The 20,821-nt window shown below is 39.8% G+C and overlaps 1 protein-coding gene across 11 annotated transcripts in view; it reads left to right on the forward strand.

Moving 5' to 3' along the window:
* The window catches only part of RUNX1T1 (RUNX1 partner transcriptional co-repressor 1), a 120,737-nt gene that overhangs the window by 93,825 nt on the left and 6,091 nt on the right, over nt 1-20,821 (forward strand). For all 11 annotated transcript variants that reach the window (XM_061448132.1, XM_061448123.1, XM_061448121.1 and 8 more), the window contains 2 exons: nt 7,491-7,559; nt 12,813-13,003. In XM_061448132.1, coding sequence (XP_061304116.1) covers nt 7,491-7,559; nt 12,813-13,003 — 260 coding nt within the window. The remainder of the gene's footprint in view (nt 1-7,490; nt 7,560-12,812; nt 13,004-20,821) is intronic.

Below are 20,821 nucleotides of genomic sequence, written 5' to 3' on the forward strand. Positions count from 1 at the left end.
CCAAGAGTGTGTTGAAAGTAAGATGGGTCCATTCTTTTCAGTCTGAATAATACATGTTTATGAAAGTCTAAAAAATGACTCAGACTTTATATATATTTACTTGATGAACTGTGATGGTCTGTGAAGTGAATAATACATCACCCGGCTCCTCTATTTCTGCTGAAGAATTTCAGTACTACATACTGCAGCAGGACTGCAACTTTCATCCTAATAGTGAATAATTACACGTATCAGACATTGTATACTGAAATACACACAGTCAGATAAATTAAAGATGAGGGTTCTTCAACACTGGGTTATAAACAAGATCTATAACCGTATTGAGTGCAGCTGTGACTCTAGATAAGTGGTGTAGGCACACATCAGAAGGTCTGTAGTGATGCTGATTTTTTGTGGCTGTTGAATTGGTTTGAATGGCAATCTAACAAAATAGAGCTTGAAATCTCCAACTGAAGAGTGCCAATACTTGCAGTATTTTCCCTAGGAAGCCAGGATTATCAGAAGTGTATGAATTTATCAAAAAAAAATATAGCTTAGCCATTTCTTAACACATTTTAAAGTGTTAACCCTTTCAGAGGTAGTTTATGTTGTATTGAAGTTTGTTCACCCGCATACTGTAGTGTTAGCCAGGGCATTCTTGTCAATACATGTCTAGTCATGCTGCGATTATAAAATCTTTCCTTTACCTTTTACAAATAACTAGCATTGCTGTGATATACATGGTATTCTCAACATTAGCTAATGGGAATGCTGTGAATACCACAGTAACATTTGTAACTTGTAATTCAAGAATATAAGGCCTCTGTAATACTGGTCACTGATGATAGTAAGTATTGTTCATAATCCACTTGCTTCATGGGAGGTTTGGGCTGGATTGCGGTGTACTGAATTGCATGCTGTTAAGCTACGGCTGCAGAAACATTTGTGTTTGTATTCTCAGTACTTGGTTTTGATCTTGGTTGAGGATGATTCAGTAATGCAATACCTGTGTGGTTTTCATTTTCGCATTCTTTTTAAATGAGAACACAACTATATTTTTAACACAATTTTCCATGTGGTCAGTGTGTTGTAGTAGCCACAAAAAGGTATTAGAGGGCAAAGAAGGGCAGAGATGCACATAAAAATACTTAAAACTCATGCCCCCCAACAAGGTTAGCAAGATAGTCTCATTCAGTATTAACGCTCCTTGAAATTTGTATCTTTTATGTGTGTATATATAAATATACACACACCACATATCTGTCTCATTAACTGGAGTGGCACACTTGTGAGCTTGACTGTTAGAAACAAGGCAATGAATATTTGATGTTTGTTGCTCTAAGAAATTTCTTGTTTGTTGTCTGTGTCCCACTAACGTTGTTATATTTGTTATAGGGTAGAATGAAGCAAAACTTGCATATGAAAAATGAAAAGTATAGATATGCATAGGAAAGCATATGTATTTCATATATGAAATAATCTCTAGTTCAGAGCTGCAGCTTTTATTATTTTTTGGCCCTGATGTTCACTATAGCATATAAGGTATTGTCACTGCCAGTATTTTCATAAATACCATAAATTCTAAAAGATCCTCAAAAGATCAGATGTTCATCTCTATTTCTTAATATTTAGTTATTATAGACTTGGATGTCATTGTCCAGCGATAAAAACCTCCATTCTTTTGTATTCTCAACCTGTCTTCTGTTTCTTCTTTCCAAATAATGGATTAGGCTTTTTGACAGTTTTGAATACAGCTTTCCCTTTTAAGTTCTTCTATTCTGTTTTCTTCAGTCCTTATTATCTTGTGAGAGTTCATATCCTTTATTTGGTCCTAGTTTTTCGTTTCAGTTTCACTTCCCAGATCCGTATTTATTTCTCCTCTTACAAGTCTCCATGCCTCTTTCAGTACTTTCAGCACCTATTTTCTTTATATTAAAACCACCAAAAATAAGCGTTCTACAAGATATTTCTACTCATTAAACTCCAGAAACCTGGTGTTTAATTGATCAATTAACTATCGATGATCCTTATGGTTGAATATGTTCTTGAAATAAATACACTGAGGCCCATGTGGAACCCAGCACCATATTTTGACAACAGGATTTTTTTTTTTTTTTTTTTTTGTGGCTGTGTTCTTTCTTATTTAAAATATCTAGGATAGGCTCAAAATCCTTTTTCTTCACTTCTTCACTTCTTAGTGAAGCATGGCTTCACTAAGGGGAAATCCTGCCTGACCAATTTGGTGGCCTTCTATGATGGGGCTACAGAACTGATGGACCGGGACAGAGCAGTTGATGTCATCTACCTGGACCTGTGTAAAGCGTTTGACACTGTCCCACACAATATCCTTGTCTCTAAATTGTAGAGATATCAATTTGATGGATGGACCACTCGGTGGATAAAGAACTGGCTGGATGGCCGCACACAAAGAGTTGTGGTCAATGGCTCAATGTCCGGCTGGAGGCCAGTAACGAGTGGTGTTCCTCAGGGATCGGTGTTGGGACCTGTCTTGTTTAACATCTTCGTTGCTGACATGGACAGTGGGATTTAGTGTGCCCTCAGCAAGTTTGTGGATGACACCAAGCTATGTGGTTCAGTTGATACGCTGGAGGGAAGGAATGCCATCCAGAGGGACCTTGACATGCTTGTGAGGTGGGCTGATGCCAACCTCATGAAGTTGAACCATGCCAAGTGCAAGGTCCTGCAGCTGGGTCGGAGCAATCCCAGGCACAGCTACAGGTTGGGCAGAGAAGAGATTCAGAGCAGCCCTGCGGAGAAGGATCTGGGGGTGTTGGTCGATGAGAAAATGAACATGAGCCGGCTTCAGTGTGCACTCGCAGCACAGAAAGCCAACCGTATCCTGGGCTGCATCAGAAGGAGTGTGACCAGCAGGTCGAAGGAGTTGATCCTGCCCCTCTACTCCCCTCTCGTGAGACCTCAGGTGGAGTATTGTGTGCAGTTCTGGTGTCCTCAACATAAAAAGGACATGGAACTGTTGGAACAAGTCCAGAGAAGGCCCACGAGGATGATCAGGGGACTGGAGCACCTCCCGTATGAAGACAGGCTGAGGAAGTTTGGGCTGTTCAGCCTGGAGAAGAGAAGGTTGCATGGAGACCTCCTAGCAGCCTTCCAGTATCTGAAGGGGGCCTATAGGGATGCTGGGGAGGGACTCTTCATTAGGGACTGTAGTGATAGGACAAGGGGTAACGGGTTAAAACTTAAACAGGGGAAGTTTAGATTGGATATAAGGAGGAAATTCTTTCCTGTTAGGGTGGTGAGGCACTGGAATAGGTTGCCCAGGGAGGTTGTGAATGCTCCATCCCTGGCAGTGTTCAAGGCCAGGTTGGACAAGGCCTTGGGTGGTATGGTTTAGTGTGAGGTGTCCCTACCCATGGCAGGGGGGTTGGAACTTGATGATCTTAAGGTCCTTTCCAGCCCTAACTATTCTATGATTCTATGATTCTGTATATTTTTAAAATAATACATTATGTTATGCCCTCTGTTCAATAGCATGTGAGGGCTTTCTCCTCCTGTGTATTCCTGTGCTCCAGTCCAACAACTTTCTTGCTGAAAAGTTTGTTTCACATTAAAATAGAAAATTCCAAAACAGTTTTGATTTCAAAATCTGTTTTACTTCATTTAAGTTCTTCACAGACAAGTACTGGTTACTGTCATGTATATGGGCCTTTTATTTTCCTTGTTGAGCTTTTTCATCTGGTTCAGTAGGAACCAGACTGATTATTAACAAGTGCTTTCAAGTCATGGCTTTCCGTGAATTTCGAGTCAGTTCAGTACTGCACATCCTATTGTTCTGTATAATAACATTCTTGCATTCTCACCATTAACAAACCTTTGTATTATGTCTGACATGTAAAGCCTTCTCTGATAGGCTTTTCTTTATAAGTTGCTGTGTCACTTCAGGTTATTCCTATTTTTGTCTAATTTCATCCTGTTTCCTTCCAGGCCGAATTTACTTTGACTTCTAGGTGCTACAGTCAGTCAGTTAATATAATGCATTTTTCTCATTGTGGCTTCTTGCAGTTGGTTTAACATTTTGTATTTTAGGGACTTCACTCAATTAATGTTACGTTTAGTTTGAGTTTGCAGGACATCCAAGTTAAGATTTTTTGTGGCTTGGTTTTAGTGAGTAAGTTCTGTGATTCTTAATCTGAAGGCCACTTTACCTTAAAAAATAATAGTCATGTAAGACTTTATCTTCTGGTCATGTTCTGTAGTTTAGCCCCCAAAAGAAGATTGTTTTCATGGACTCATCACCACTGACTAAAAAATAGCCATGTTAATAATATTTTTCTTGCTTGGAAAATTTGTTTTTTATTATCTTCACAAGCGCTTCTTGTCTTTTTTTTTTTTTTTTTGGTGTGTGCACCATTCCAAACTATGGGAAAGACTCTCACAAGCTCTTGATTTAATTCTTCTTGCAGAGGATCTCATTCCTCATGTAAATAATTTGTGGTTGGAATAAGAGCTTGATTGATGTTTATGTTTTGGAAATTTTAACAATTAACCAGCAATCTGGTCATTTATGTCATTGAATTCCATTTTTGGAAAGCCATGTGTACCAAAAAATTAGCTCCACATCTCTTTTATTTTTAACACAACGTGCCACAGTAAAGGGCTTAAATCAAGGTTATGATCCCCTTGCAGTGGATAGTATCTTAAATAGCAGACAGGAAAAGTCAGCACAAGGTACAAGACATGAATGCAACAAACCTCTTGTTTTGCTGCATTTGGGGTCTGGTTGGGTCTTTTCCTGCAGGTGACGTGGGGAAAGCAAATTTTATGAGTGTTTTTTTTTTGCCTTTAGTTTTCCTTGAGCTTTTGAGTAATGTTTGCTGCTGCTGCCTCTATCCCTGACTGAACCGGCACTGTGCCCACAAGTCTAAAAGCCTCCAAGGGATGAGAGAAGGGTACACAAGGACATTTGTTGTCTCCAGAACCATATGAACCAGGTGGTATGGAGAATTTTTCCATTTTCAGCATCGGGTCTGAAGTCCTCTATGAATTTGATTAAACCAGTGTAAATAGTTATCTGTTTTACAGAATCATACATACACACCCTTGTCATTTTATGCTTGAGAGGTGTGAAATTCTGCCTACAATTTTCATCCCATACTTTAGTGACAAACAGAAGAGCTGGGGAAATCCACTCAGCTGCCTGTCAGATGGGAAGATTCAGTCCACCCAGTTGATGTCTGCAGATTCACATGCTAGAAACAGCACAGGGATTGGGATTCCCTACTCCCCACATAGCTGAAACAGCCCTTGTCATTTCCACCTTTGATAGCTGTCTCCAATACTAAGTGTCATCTCTTAAATGTGTTTCAGTGTCTGTAGCTGTGGTGGGTTGACTCTGGCTAGATGCCAGATGCCCACCAAAGCCCACCACTCCCTTCTTCCTGAGCTCAGTTTCAGTCCTGAATTTCTCTGCCTCCTCCCCCCAGTGTTACACGGGGACAGGAAATGAGGGTTGTGGTCAGTTTATTACAGGGTGTCTCTGTCACTCCTTCCTCCTCAGGGGAGGACTCCTCACACTCTTCCCCTTCTTCAGCATGGGGTCCCTCCCTCTGGAGACAGTCCACGAACTTCTCCAGCATGGGTTCTTCACAGAGGCAGCAGTTCATGAACTGCTCCAGCATGGGACTCTTCCGTTGGTGCAGTCCTTCAGGAACAGACTGCACCAGCATGGGTCCCTTCCATGGGATGTAGTCCTTCAGGAACAGACTGCTCCAGTGTAGGTCCCCTGTAGCATCTCAAGTTCTGCCAGCAGACCTGCTCCAGCGTGGGCTTCCTATGGGATCACAACCTCCTTTGGGCATCCCCCTGCTCTGATGTGAGGTCCTCCACAGGCTGCAGGGGAATCTCTGCTTCAGTGCCTAAAGCACCTCCTCCCCTATTTCTTCGCTGACCTTGGTGTCTGCAGAGCTGTTTCTCCCACATATTCTCACTCCTGTCTCCAGCTGTTGTTGCTCCTGTGCTGTAACTTTTTCCCCTTCTTAACTGTATTTATCCCAGAGGTGCTACCACCATCACTGATGGGCTCAGCCTTGGCCAGCAACGGGTCCGTCTTGGAGCTGGCTGCATTGGCTCTGTCAGGCACAGGGGAAGATTCTGGCAGCTTCTCACAGAAGCTACCCCTGTAGCCCCACTGTTACCAAAACCTGGCCATGAAGAAACAATACAGTGGCTTATTGTACATAAATAGTATTTCATGCATATGTATGCTGGTGTAAACAACAATTTTCAAAACCTAATGATTGAAACTTTTCCTTAAAAGTACTGCTTTTTGACCAAGTTAGTGAATGATAACTTTAGGATACAAAACAGAATATATTTAGTGAAAATTATTATTCAAAGAATAATGTGTACTTCTGTTATGTTTCAAACTCAGACATCAAACAGGATGTTTCATTTCTAGCAACATCTCCAAGAAGATTTAAACCTTATGTCTAATGTAATAATCAAGTATTTTAATGATTGAATTCTGTCACACGGGCAGTAGTAATCATGGCAATGAACTTACTTTTATGTATCTTTTGTTTGTTTGTTTGTTTTTCGTGTTTTTTTTTTTTATTTCTCAATGACTTTGAAGAAATAGCTAATCAGGTTTTAAATTGTATTTGAAAGGAGAAGCTTTTCATCTGCTGAAAACCTGTATGCTAAATTTCAGGCCAAAGTGAATTTTCTTTCTGTATTGTCTGATCTCACGTCTTTGAAGTCCGTGTGGAAGGGATCTTACTGATTTCAGAGCTCTTAGGCTCAGGCCTAGAGGTTAAACCCTTTTAAAAAAGGGGAGGGGAAAAGATCTGTCAAAATGTGATTGAAATATACAGGTGAATTACGAGCTTCAGCTCCAGAGAGGTTGTTTGGCAGCATATGTGTTTAGGGGCTTAACCTAAAGTTAAAGGTTCTGTTTTTCAAACTCATGCAGCTGCAGTTGCCAACATGGGCTCAGATGGAGGAAAGCGTCACTCTGAACATAGAGAAACACCCTTTTCTTTTTATGTGGACAGCTTATTTGATCACTGGAATGACATCTTGGCTTTTATCTCTGCCTGTCAGTAGCCATTCTGTTTGCACAGAGCAGAAGCACCAAACCCAGGCTGTTGCCCTCTTTCTTCTTCCTTTTTATAAATACAATGACAAAGGATGAAGCACATCACTCCCTCAGTTGGTCTTGCAAAGCCAGCCTTGAAAGCGTGGAAACTATTATATAGAGTTGACTTGAAATGCTGTAAAATAAAAATAAAGCAAACTAGTCTCAGCTTGGCTTAAGATGAGACACTTGAGTCCTCAACACTGATCTGTCTATGTGACATTCATGAGCTATGGCCACAGCATCCATTTGTTTTGAGTAAAAGTAAATTAATGGGATTTTTTTTTGTCTGAGCAATAAGGGAAGGGAAAAGGTATTTCTCTAAGCCTTGTTCTCAATGAGCAAGCATTGCTTACTATGTTCTTTCTTTTTCCCTCCACGCCTCCTCCGCCTGCAGAATCGCATCGGGAATTCCTTCACAGGCCTGCGTCTGGATATGTGCCAGAGGAGATCTGGAAGAAAGCTGGTAAGAGCTGTTTAAAAACACCAGCTTAGTCTTCTGGCAGCTGTGTGCAGCTGTTAATGCACTGATGTGAGGAGTGGAAGGGGGGGGGGGGGGGGGGGGGGGAGGGCATACTAGTAACAAGAAGAAATTGCGTTTAATTATCTTAAACTGGAACTGATCAGGATATGAAATAATCTTTATAATAGAAGCATCTGCTGCTATAGTGTGTGTGTGGGGGGGGGCTGTTGGTACTTCCATGAAGGACCCTATTTTCAGGGGTTATAACGGTTTCAGGCTGAAACTTGATCTGCTGAAGTTTCAGTCTGTTAGTAATTTAAAAGAAAAAGTTTGTGTGGGATTACTTTTTTTAAGCATCAAGGTTCTCACCTAGTTTAAGGTAAGAATTCCCACAGGAGGGGAAAAAACCCATTAAAGGAAAACCTTCAGCTGTGCAATGTAACTGTTCATTTAAAAAAGATTCTGTACCTGTCAGCCCCCAGTGAAGTCTGTGCTCATAAACCTGCAAAGTTTTCAATGCAGGTATGCAAGATCGCATCTCTGCAGCTGCTTTCGGTGGTTTCATGGGCATTGACAGTGGCTTCCCCAAGCTTGGAAAGCACCCTGGGCAGATGTTTTGGTTGTGCAGAGTTTTTTTACACACTAAAACTCTGCCTGAGCACAAGAATTTCCTGGCGAGGATCCCATTGCGGTACTGGAGTTAAGCCTTTGCTCTTTTGACACTGGTATCAGAGCTTCCCTGTTTTCAGAGGGGCCAGGAGTTAGTTCTTGAACGCCAGTGAGGTAGATGAGTTTCTATATATATGCTCATACACACAGACACACCTTCTGAACACCTGTATAATCATGAAGTCTACAGCAGCTATCTAAGCAGGAGTTAATGATTAAAAGGCAAATATGCAGGAGTTTTAATGCTTTCTCATAAAATCTCCTGTAACTGCTCACAGCTTTTTGTTTTATTTTAAACTAGATACAGAACATATGTGTAAAATTGTTCTGCTGGCATGTCGTTGCATCAGACAAGAAGCTGTGGTTTCGTATGACGTGGACTTATCATGTAAAGTCTATAATTGTCAACATTTTAATATTTTTGGAACTCTGTTGCATTTTCTTTGAAAAATAACAAAACAATCAACGTATTTTTCTTCTGTCCAAGGGAAGCGTAGCCTTCTTAATGCCCAAAGGGATTTTCATAGTTTGTTTTTCCATACTCATACAGCAAAGATAAAGCATAATGGACCCAGGAAATCTCAGTAAGAGGAGCATTTTTCAGTTGTATTTCAGGAACTTTACTCCTCTTGCAAGTAGTGTTTGATGTCATTTGGCATTTTGGGTCATTTATGACTCCTAGATGCTGTACAAATAGAGAAAAAAAAAAGGTTTCTTAATAAGCTAGTAACACAAATTACTTGAAGCTTTTGGCTGGAGTTATAAAATTGGATGTGCATTCACATTGCATATATCAACAAATAGTAGTGTACAGGACCCATGACATGTCAGCTTGTGAACATACGTCATCAGCTCATTTGAAAAAAAGTTTTTCCTTTTATCCAATTTCCAGTGTCTGTTTTCATGCTGATGTAGGTTTAAATCAGATCCTTGTATTAACTGAGCATGCCTCTGAATTGGAGACTGAAAAAAGTCAGACTCTATACAGGATGTATACCTGTATCTGTTACTAAGAGTAGTAAAACATCAGAAAGCACACTGCATTTCCTAAATCATGGACCTTTATTTTCAGGGGTGTGCACTGAAGTTGGAGGTCTCCACAATGTCATAATCAGTTCAAAGCAGTGAAGGTGCAATTCAGCTCTGAAAGAATAGGTTTCTAGTGCCATTTGACATGCTTTGTAGTTTCCTGGGCTGGGCTGCAACTGCCAGTCAAGAAGTCTGCAAATCTCTCACAAGTCATTTCTGCTGGCTCAGTGTGGATCTTGGTGTCTCAAAAGTCCATAAAGACAATGTGTAGATGCCTGAATCAAGCATGAAAGTCTGATTGGGGTGCTGAATCCATTGAACTGAAATAATTTTGCATAAAAATGGTCAATAAACACCATCAAAAGCATGCAAAAGGGTATTCACTTTAAACTTCTGGAGACTGATAAACTCCAGTACAATTCCTGAAATATAGCAAGTTAAGGATGTGCTTTTGTATTGTTGGAGCAAGCACATAGTACACAGCACCTTGTGAATTAAAGCCATGTGAGTCCAATTCAGTTTCATACATCAGTAGAAAAGAGTCATCAGTTCCCTATTAACCTCATTGAATTATGGATATGTAGATTAAGAGTACAAGCCAAATTACTGGTGCCCTCAGTGGACAAGAGAGAAGTGTGTTAAGAGGATAGTCACATCATAGGTTGAAGGACTTGCTCTGTGGAAATACCTATTTCTTTTTAGTAAATATTGAGGGGGTCCAAGTCCCCTGTGGGCTGCTGCCTTAGCTTCTTTCTGTGTCACGAGGAAACTTAGGAAATGCAGAGGAGAAAAGAGTGCTGATACCATTCTTGTTAAGGCAAATAAAATCTCCTTCACTGTCACCCATACCTTTTCCTATATAGATATTAGAGGTTTTATTGTTATTTAAAACTATGAAGTCTTCATTCTATGTCTATAAAATATCTGTAGGTAGTGGAAACATTTATTTTGAAAAGATGTGCAGAAAATCAGTGACTATCTAGTTCGTTGGGTGTTCATGAGTTCATACTATATTGGAATAATGGTGGGGTATTGATACCAAAACTCCTGACATATTTTAACTTTTTTTTCCACACTTAATATAGCACAACACAAATTGTTGTCAAAGTTAATTGAAATACTAAAGTCCAATCCATAGTTTATGCCAATTAAAAAAGTATCAGTCAGGCCTATGGCCTTGTAAGCACTTTTAGCATCTTCACACTCTCAGAAGCTTTGCAAAAAATCTTACGCAATATAGAAGTTAGAATATAAAGTTCAATTTCTACATTTGGACTGAAAAGTAAAATATGTAGAATGAAAAGCTATGAAATTATGAATCTCTGTAAAATGTTGGGATGTTGTGCTTCTGTTTAATATAACTAGCATTTCTAACCACTGCAAACACCTCAATGTAAAGCTAAATTTATGATAATAATGAAAGTGCATCATGCCATACAAAGGTAATTTCTATTTGTAGTAAATATCACCAAGAATATAGGTTTTCTCAAAGAAACCCACTGTGTTAGTAACTGCAGTTCATAGACACAAAATGTCTGTATTTAAGTTAGCTCATTTTTATGAAATTGGTAATAAAATTGCATCTGTATGTCTGCTTGTGTATATTTCTTTTCTCACGATCAGTGAATGTTTGCAGTTGGTAATAAATATTCAAGCACCTTGCAAATGTCCTACCAATTCCCTTTTCTGATCTGTGTGTGCCTGTGGGACTAGAATAGGAATGCATAATTTAAATATAAATTGCCTGATTTGCATATACAATTAGTCTAGCTGCAGCTTTGATCGTAAGCAAAAATTATTGTCCTGTATTGCCACTTAGATAGAATTTTAATTCACCTTGAATATTCAAAGTAAATTAAGCCTTAGCTGTATGGTTGAAGGGTGTGATTTTTCCCTCTCCTGAGGCTTTCTCCTAAACAACATTTACAGTAAGGCATATTTTCAGCCTCATAAAAATAAAAGCATAGGTTTTATCTGTAAGTGCGCCCCCCCCCCCCCCCCAAAAAACCAACAAGAAACAACCAAACCCACAAAACCCCCCAACGAACTTCAGTTGAAACATCTCTCACAGCCATTTACACACATAACGCGTAGAGTAATAGAATGCTTTTTTCATTGCAATTAATTCAGTTTTAGTCAGTGTATGGCTTAAAGTTAAGTATGGCCATTTGGGTAATAATTGAAAATGGAGAATTCATATAGTCCTTATTATTTAAAAATAACAGTTGCAGAGCTAGAGATGTAACTCAGGAGAGTTACTGACAGTATCTGTACCCATGTGCATGCACACAAATACATGGGCTAAATACATGGACTTAAAACTCAAACCTGTAACACGGTTGTAATACTTACTTTTAATCTACAGTAAAACATTTTTATTAGAAATCTATGTTTTTAATTAAACAGAACATTTAATTAAGGTGGTTTTTAAGTGGATGAAACAATTAAGTGCAAACACTTGAATGAAACATGTCATAATTAGTTTTAATAGAGTGTTAATTGGTACTAGGTTTGCCAAGTTAATAATTGCTGCTTATTAAATTTTCAATTAATCATTGTCATTTTGCTTTGAATAAAGATGAAAATTAGATAAACTAATTCAGGGGGAGGATGGTTTCCTTGTTAATTAGAGCAGTTAATTAGAAAAAAAAAGAAATTACTTGTTTTACTTGTCAATTAAGAGTGTTCATTAGTAAAATCTTTGCACTCTTCCTGCATCAAAAACTAAATAACTAATTTGTGACAATCCATATTTTCCGGAGTAAAGATATGACACTAGTATATACACCAAAGAAACAGCTTCTGCTGCCTTAGTTATTTTACAAGAAGCATGAAGGTTTAAATTTAATGAAGTGGCCTGCCCCTGCTCAGTGTTAATTGTGCACTGAAGCCTTGCTGGCTTGGGTGTGCTCAAGAGCTCAGTGGAGCCAGGAAGTCGAGTCTTCACAGTGTAAACATGGGTTTGAAGGAGAGATCAAGAGGTCAAATGAATGTTCATAAACAAATTTTAAATTTGGCTCATAAAATTATATGTCCAGGAAAAGGTCTTAGGCCAGTGATTTTGGTTTTTTAAATAACTTTCGTTTTTTTTTTTAACTTCATGTATTTATTCGTTAACATATGGGGAAAAAAATTGTTAATGACTATAAATTCTGTCTTAATTTCCAGAGCTTAAAAATAAATTTTTGAAAAAGTCTGCAATATTGTGTCTCATATAATAATTCTTGCCAAACGTATTCGTAAATCTGGTGTGCTACAAAACCACTTTTCCAAGTAAAATATTCAAGAATATTACAAAAATAACACACCAGAGATCTGAAGTGTCTCTACTTAAAGTACTGACTGTGACTCAAAATAGCAAGAATCATCACAAAGCATTACAGACTTTGGTGATCAGGAGGAAGCACCTGGGTGGTCTTGAAGAGTCTGGAGGAACCACGTTCCTCTGTGTCTTTCTACTGGAAATGAAAACTCAATATAATGCATTTCGTGCATCAGTCCAATGCAGCCCTGTGCCAAACCTCCTGTACTGATGAGGATTTCTTCCCTCCTTTGCAGAGGAAGCTGTCAATGAAGTAAAGCGTCAGGCGATGGCCGAGTTGCAGAAGGCAGTTTCAGAGGCAGAGCGGAAGGCTCACGACATGATCACTTCCGAGAGAGCCAAGATGGAGCGCACGGTTGCCGAAGCCAAGCGCCAGGCTGCAGAGGATGCACTAGCTGTCATCAATCAGCAGGAGGATTCAAGCGAGGTAAGGTCTTAGCTGGGCAGGCATCACCTGTCCAAGGTAGCTTTAATCTGGCACTAGCTATTTGTGCACCTTGGGAGTTCAGTGCCCACTATTAACTGTTTGCACAGTTGTTTTGGACATATGCCTTGGGCGCATGCTGAGCTCCAAATTTTCTTGGCTGTGTTGTAATCAGAGCCCAAAATAGCTAGTGAACTTGAGCTGTGTTCTCACCTTTTAACCACTGTTGAGGGTTACATATAATGCGCTCATTTCTGTTTTAATTTAGCTTTTCAGTGGCTTATTTTAAAGCTCTTCAAACTGCTTCAAATCTATACTGAATAGATAACAAGATTGCTCCATAGAAAATATTTCATACTGAAATCTTATTTAAACAAATAAATGATTCATGTAAGAGATTGTAGAGCAAGGTGGATAAAAGTTTGTCTGGCAAAGTATTGGATGTAGAAGTGATTAGCAAATGATGGTTCCTGTAGGACAGAATGTGAATGTAGATTTGCAAGTGTTTCTTTGTTCTGAATGTGTTGCTTTGACTGCAGGGAATAGTTGAGATTTGAGGCATGGACAAACAGTTTCTGGAAGCAGGAAAAATAGGCTGAAAGAGCATCAAAGAGTAAACCAAGAATAAGTATGTTAAGCCTTGATTTACTTTCAGACCTGAGAGCAGGAGCCTTGAATTGCTGCAGTATTTGACGTCCAGCAGCATGGCTGGCTGGAAGCTGGGAGTGAAAGAGCAGCATGGATTTGACCAGTGCTACAGAAGTCTACATAGCAATTAAATTTTACATCCAAATTTAATCTCCTACATTAAAACTGCCCTTAAAACCAGACATGAGAAAGAAAATAACATTAGTTAAAAGTGATTTGTGTATAACCTTCATCTCTCAGGGCCACTGAAGTGAAAGAAATATTTATTGTTCTTGTACTAAGATCTTGGATGTAGTAAAGCGCCTTTTTAATATAAATTTTAAATGGCAGGGATTTGGAAAAACGAGTAAATAGCAGTACCTGTTGGGTGGGTCATACATTTGTGTATTTTTGTGTCAAAGCACTCCTCATGGGCTGGATGGGCAGCGTTGCAGAAGAGTCATTGAAGTTGAAAGATGCAGATGAGCTAGCTGCAGCATGCTGAGAAAACTGGAAGAAATCACAAGCAGATAAGTCAGCGGCATGCTGCAGTATGCATCCATAATTTGAGGGATCGCAAGATTTTAATTCATACCAGGCTTCTCTGGAGATGAAAGACCATTGTGGGATCACTGAATGCCCAGAGTTTCTCCTTAATGTGTAGCAGATGAAAAAGGAGGAGACAAAAGGAATTGATTTCCAGCATCTGAAAGTTTCTCAGGAAGAAAGCGACTAGGGGAAGTGTATGTACCGTTTAAGTACTAACTGTTCCATTGTAGATTAAATGAGACACAAAATGCCAATAAATTGAGTTTATATCTGAGATACTCAAGGATATTTTCCCTGCACTGTGTTCATAAAAAGGACATTTTTCTGACTTAGCATCATTAAAGAGCTGTCATTTTTTGTGTGTGTATCTACAAGACTCCTATTGTTAAACCAAAATTCCAAAGGTAAATGCCTTTGGAGGAAACAGCAAATTAAATCTGTTTAGTGAGCTTATACAGTGTAGGCAGGGATAGAGGAAGTACTTACATGCGAATGCGTACAGCCGATTCTTCCTCAAGCAAATGTGCATCCAAAGGAATGTGTGGAGAGTTTGTGTGCTGTAATTAACTCCCGAGCAGTCATATAGCTCTGGAAGAAGCTGTATAACAACAGACATCTTTACTTCTTTTCCAGCAGAATTGCTTATGAGGTTGTTCGCTTATTGGAAACAGGACTTAAAAAAAGAAGAATAATTCTTTTAATTGCATTCTAATGAAATATGTCTCATGGGGTTTTTGATATTCTCAGGGCTGTACATCCTCAGGGAGGTTACAAGCCTCCTGGACCTAGAAATGAAGTCTAGTGTCCTGGTCCTGCAGCTTTCACACCTGTGGTCATGAGTGGCATATCAGTGTGGCTGTTTTGAGGAGAAAAATGCAGGAGTAAATCTGCAGAGAGAACTGAAGTTTGTTCAGTTTGTGTTTACGGATGCTTGATTAACTGTGAAGGGAGATTACAGTGATACTTGTTTGAGAGTTAGAGGTATCTATTAAGTTTTTATAATTGGTTCCTCTTCAGCTTCTAATGATGTCGAAGTCCAAACACTTGGGGCAGTGCTTTGGTTAACCTGCTAACTCAGGCTTTTTTTGTTAACTCCTATAAGAATGGACCAGACTTTTCCTTCATCTTTGAGGACAGGAGATGAATTTTCTAGTGTTTGAAAAGTGTTATGTTATCTTGTGTTTATCAGGGTTGAGGAATAAAACTTCACATTTGCTTTGGTGTTCATTATATCCCAATCTCTTTGTGAACATCCCTCCTCATTTGTGCAGCTTGTAAGTCTCCATACACTTCTCTCTGCAACTTCCAGCAAAATGCTTCCAGGAATGCAGATGCCTGTATACTAAAGGCACTCGCGTAGTATTTCCAGGACTAGATTATTTCAAGTGCTGAATAAGAGAATGCTGAAGAGCAGCTTATGCTGTTTTACAGGTCTAGAGGAAGGCTGAGCATCACTCTTTGTTTCTTATCCTTGGCGCTAAGGATATCTTGCACTACGTTGCAAGAGATCTTGTACTAAAGCCTGCAAGAGAGCTCTGTATAGGCTGCTATATAATCTCCATGCAGTTGCTGACAGAGAATGTTTCTCTCATGGTTGTAATTTTTTCTTTTTTTTTTTTTTTTTTTTTTGGCTGTTGAAACTATGAATGGAGATGGGAATTTAGCACCACATTTCTAATGTATCATATATGAAACATTTTACTCATGAGACCCCACCTGGAGTACTGTGTGCAGTTCTGGTGTCCTCAACATAATAAGGACATGGAGCTGTTCGAGCAAGCCCAGAGGAGGGCCACGAGGATGATCAGGGGGCTGGAGCACCTCCCGTATGAGGACAGGCTGAGGAAGTTGGGGCTGTTCAGCCTGGAGAAGAGAAGGCTGCATGGAGACCTCCTAGCAGCTTTCCAGTATCTGAAGGGGGCCTATAGGGATGCTGGGGAGGGACTCTTCATTAGGGACTGTAGTGATAGGACAAGGGTAACAGGTTAAAACTTAAACAGGGGAAGTTTAGATTGGATATAAGGAGGAAATTCTTTCCTGTGAGGGGGGTGAGGCACTGGAATGGGTTGCCCAGGGAGGTTATGAATGCTCCATCCCTGGCAGTGTTCAAGACCAGGTTGGACAAGGCCTTGGGTGATATGGTTTAGTGTGAGGTGTCCCTGCCCATGGTACGGGGGTTGGAACTTGATGATCTTAAGGTCCTTTCCAGCCCTAACTATTCTATGATTCTATGATTCTGTATATTTTATGGCCATTCCCTGTCTATTGGCAAGGTTTCTTCCTTACAGCTCGTCATTTATTAGTCAATAAAATGCAACCTGGACCTAGCTGAGGCTTCTTGAAGCTGTTCTGGTGTGAGAACTTTGTGCACTGATTTTTGCTGCAGTCTTCTCCAGAGCTCAAAGTGATAACTACTTCTAAGACTCAAGATTTTTGTAATTATTGTAATTTTAAGATGATATGTAGTCTCCTCATCCAAGAGCTTTCAGTGGTCTCACAGAGAGAAGTGGATTGGGTTTTTGATTTGTTGTTGTTGTTGTTGTGGTGGTGGTGGTTTTTGTGTGTTTTGTGGTTTTTTTTTCCTAATTTTGTTTGGGGGTTTTGTGTATTTTCTTTTGCTTTGTTTTTAACCCAAAAAGTAGCATCCCTGAGTGCAAAATTATCTTCAAGAAAACAGTGAAATTGAGTGTGTTGAACTGACCAGAGCAAAATAACGGTTGCTGAGGACAGTGAGAGAACTGGTAGGGGAGGTGTGATATTTGGAAGCATCTTAACTTTTAAGAAACAGTCTGCAATATTTTCAGAATTACCACATTCCATAGCATAGTTTTAATTTCTGACCCTGACTTGATCCCCTGTTGAACTGTTGCTCTTTAGTTATGTTTGAATTGTTCAATATGAAGAATCATAGAATTGTTCAATACATAGAATAATAAAATGGTTAGGATTGGAAAAGACCTTAAGATCATCCAGTTCCAACCGTCCTGCCATGGGCAGGTTGCTCAAGGCCCTTTCCAACCTGGCCTGAAGGATTTAATTCACAGTGCCACTGCTTCATTGTCTGTACATGTAGTTCCTAAAGATTTCTATAGTTTCTTGGCCCTTGCAACTGACCAGGACATGTTCATTATTTTCTGTTACTCTGATGAGAGAACAGTTGAAGACCAGCTAACGAAGCACACTGCTGTTGGAAAGCAGAAGACAAGAGAAGGCCTACCTGTCAGCATGCTGTTCCTGAACCACAGAGTATTTCTTCACCAGTTCTTTACAGTTGTACGACAAAAGATGACCCGTTCATCAGCAATTGTCTTGGCTGAGTACAGAAACATGTGTGAGCAACCTTTAACAACTGCTGTGCTTGCTTTGGCTGGAATGTACTGTTACGCAAGCCATTTTTAGTAGTAAGGGTGAACAGCTTAGCAAAGACACTGGCTACCCAGAGTGTAGCAGGGGGAAAAATTATCAAAGCATCTGTCTTTGTGCTATGGTATAAAATGCCACTGAAAACTTTTGACACTCTGTGTTCTTCCTCACTTTTGAGTAGGGTGGGGGCTGGGGACAGAGAAGGAGCACAAATGTTTCAGTTCTCTCTACTTAAAGCAGATGCTGACATCTGCTCAGATGAAACAAGTATGTAACTGGTCCAACACTGCTTTTAAGAGATGTGTAATGTTAGGGCTTGTTTATATTGCGGCAGTTTATGTTGTATGTGAATATCACACTTAGTTGACATTTTGAAGACAGCTGGGTTCAATCTCTGCTGACCAGTCCTTTGAGACCAGGACTGTGCCAGCAAACCTGACAAAGCATCAGATGCTGTGATTCAGGCAAACCTTTTTTTTTCAGGCTGTTATTAAATTTAATACGTATGTCAGCTAATCTTCAATTTTTTTTGGCTGGGCATCTCTTAGAAAGTAGCACATCATCCCCTGCAGTGGTGGGTGGCACAGAGGTGCCATGTGTTCTGTTCAGGATCAGTCCAGATGTGATGTGAACACTGGCACTGCCCCATACTGCTAAGTTAAGCCTGGCTAGCCAACTTACACATCTCTTCTTTATGCTTCTCTGCACTTCTGTTTTCAGGATTTAGCTTCTCTCACGCTGACTTGTGTGAACATAGATGTACTTCACACAATAAACAGAGTCTTGGGCAAGCTTGGAGTATTCATGATAGGTGTAACTTTACTAGAAGCACTTAAAAGTTTGAATATCTTTGTATGGAGAGCTGCACTGTGATGCAGTGTGGGAATTTCCAAAGTACCAATGTGTTTCCCTTCCTGACAGGTCTGGGTTAGAATTTTTGTAAACAATTTTGCTGTTTTTTCACACTGGTGTTCAGTGGCTTATACAGCCCTCATTTAAGCCACTGTGGTTTTAGTGATTTCTACATGTTCCTTTTCTTGTGGTTACCGGTGATAGAGTTTTGAATACCATGGGCATCGCAGAACTGGGAAAAATCTGGGTTCTTCACACCCAGCCATGCTTCTTTTCATGGTAAACTGGGTAAATTTGTCAAATATGACAGCTGAGGGTTTGGTGCTGTATTTGCAGCATTTCAGAGCTCATCACCTTTTTGACATGTCACAGTCCATTTGTTGGTTTGTTTTGTGGGTTTCTTTTTTAAGCAAGCTCTTCACTGAGTCTCAGCTGGAGGTGTCAGAGGAAAGCAGTACTCAATTGCGGTTGAATATTTCAAAGATGAAAGCAACAGGTTGGGCACAAGTTTCTTGAGTTCTGTTGTTTGAAGATGGAAGCTTAACTGCATGAGAATTAAGAGTCTGACCTAAGATAAGGCTCTGACCTAAGAATGATGTTCCTTGTCAGTTGAAAGAGGAGGATGAAATATGATCAGTGGCATAAATTCAGAGTGAGATTCCCATCTGGTGTAATTTAGTCCAATTTCATTGAATTAATCCATTTTTAAGGTAGTAAAGTTAAATTGAATTATGTAGTCTGAGAATCTGGCCTTTTGTATAACCTCACTGTTTCACAGGGAAATCAATGCAGAGTTAAATTGTAATCCAGTCCTCCTCATAGTTCATAGTTTTAACTACGTCTGGAACTATATAAAGCTTGAGCTGGAAGTGCAGCATAGTAGGTCACTACGGAAAGACAAGGGAATATATACTAGGAGAGGCTTTGAAAGATGTACTACTCCCTTTCTCAGTGGCTGATCAACTCTAGCTGTGTCACTGCTGTAAGATAACTGCTTTTCCTGTGCTTTAGTGATGGAGATTCTCCAGTGCCTCTAGGCAATTTGTGCTTGTCCTTTAAGAGTCCTCATAACGTCTCTGTCCAGTTTTTCTTGCAGATGTTTGATCCCCTTACTTCTTCTATGCATCTGTGTAGACATGGTCATTGCGTTTTTCACTTCAGTAGCCTCCAAGACATTTGGGTGCTAGCATCCCCTCTCTGACTACCATCTCTCCTGAGTTTAACAATCTGAATTCGTTCAGTCTCATCTCATAGCTTGTGTTTATCTGATTTCAGATTATTCCAGCTGCCTTTCTCTGGGTTCTTTCCAAGTATTTTTTTCTTACTTGATTTGCTGTATTTGAAGTGCATCATAGAATCGTAGAATGGTTAGGGTTGGAAAGGACCTTAAGATCATCTAGTTCCAAACCCCCTGCCATGGGCAGGGACACCTCACACTAAACCTTATCACCCAAGGCTCCTCTAAACCTGGACAGGCTCCAGGCTTTATCTTGCCAGTGCTAGGAAATGAAGTCTTAAATCGGGTGTAAAACAGTCTATAGTCTTGCTTATATGCCCTTGTATGATGATTGCCACCTTGTCACCAACACGACACTGTGGGCTCCTATTATCTCTGAGGTGCTACCTGCACAGTTCAGCCAGGTTGCTCCGTTTTGCTGATACTTGCTAGAGCTTTCCAGGAGGGAAGATATCTTGAAAGATGCATGCTTAATCCCATAATGAGCTGGAGCTCTGTCCATGATATTTGTTCAACTGGAAATATGTAAGCAGGGGCATGTGAAACACAGCCCGGGCTACTAGCTGGCATGTTGAACCTAACTAGTCTTCAGTAGAATTTGGGCTCTGGAGCTATCAGCCAGCAATGTGAACAGAAAGCATCTGTTGCCAAGGGTGGTGGTGCCTGAGCCTAATCTTTGCTGCTGTTTTTCACTACTTGCACATAGGAAGAAGCAATGAATGGTCTCAACGGTGAGGGCTATGTAGACAGGAAGTTCTCCATGTCAAATCCAGCTAGTATCACCTGCAAGCTTCCCATGGCATGTGTGCTTCTTTATGCTAATTTGTACTGTAATAATTGTTAAATGCAATAAGTTGTTGTATAAATGTGAGCTGTAAATTTTATTTTGAAATTCTTGTATTTTATGTGCTTTTATTCCCAAATGACACTAAAGCTGTAATGACCTGTTAAATTAGAAATATTATGTCCAATGGACAAAGTCACGTACCAGGCAATGTAGGACACATTAAGTAATCATGTAAGGAGCCAGCTTAGAGCTTTGTCATTTCATTAAAATCTTGCACTTATGTATCACTTTTCATGTTCTGTATAGGCTGATAGTTAGTTGATGACTATTTTAATAAGAATGTTAAACCAGTGCTGCTAAAATTGAATTACTGTGTTCTGACCTCAATACAGATCTTGTGGCAAGA

The sequence above is a fragment of the Pezoporus flaviventris genome, unplaced genomic scaffold (genome assembly GCF_033815535.1).
Source record: "Pezoporus flaviventris isolate CSIRO_AGI_PZ_B2104156 unplaced genomic scaffold, CSIRO_AGI_Pfla_v1 ptg000007l, whole genome shotgun sequence".
NCBI lineage: Eukaryota > Metazoa > Chordata > Aves > Psittaciformes > Psittacidae > Pezoporus > Pezoporus flaviventris.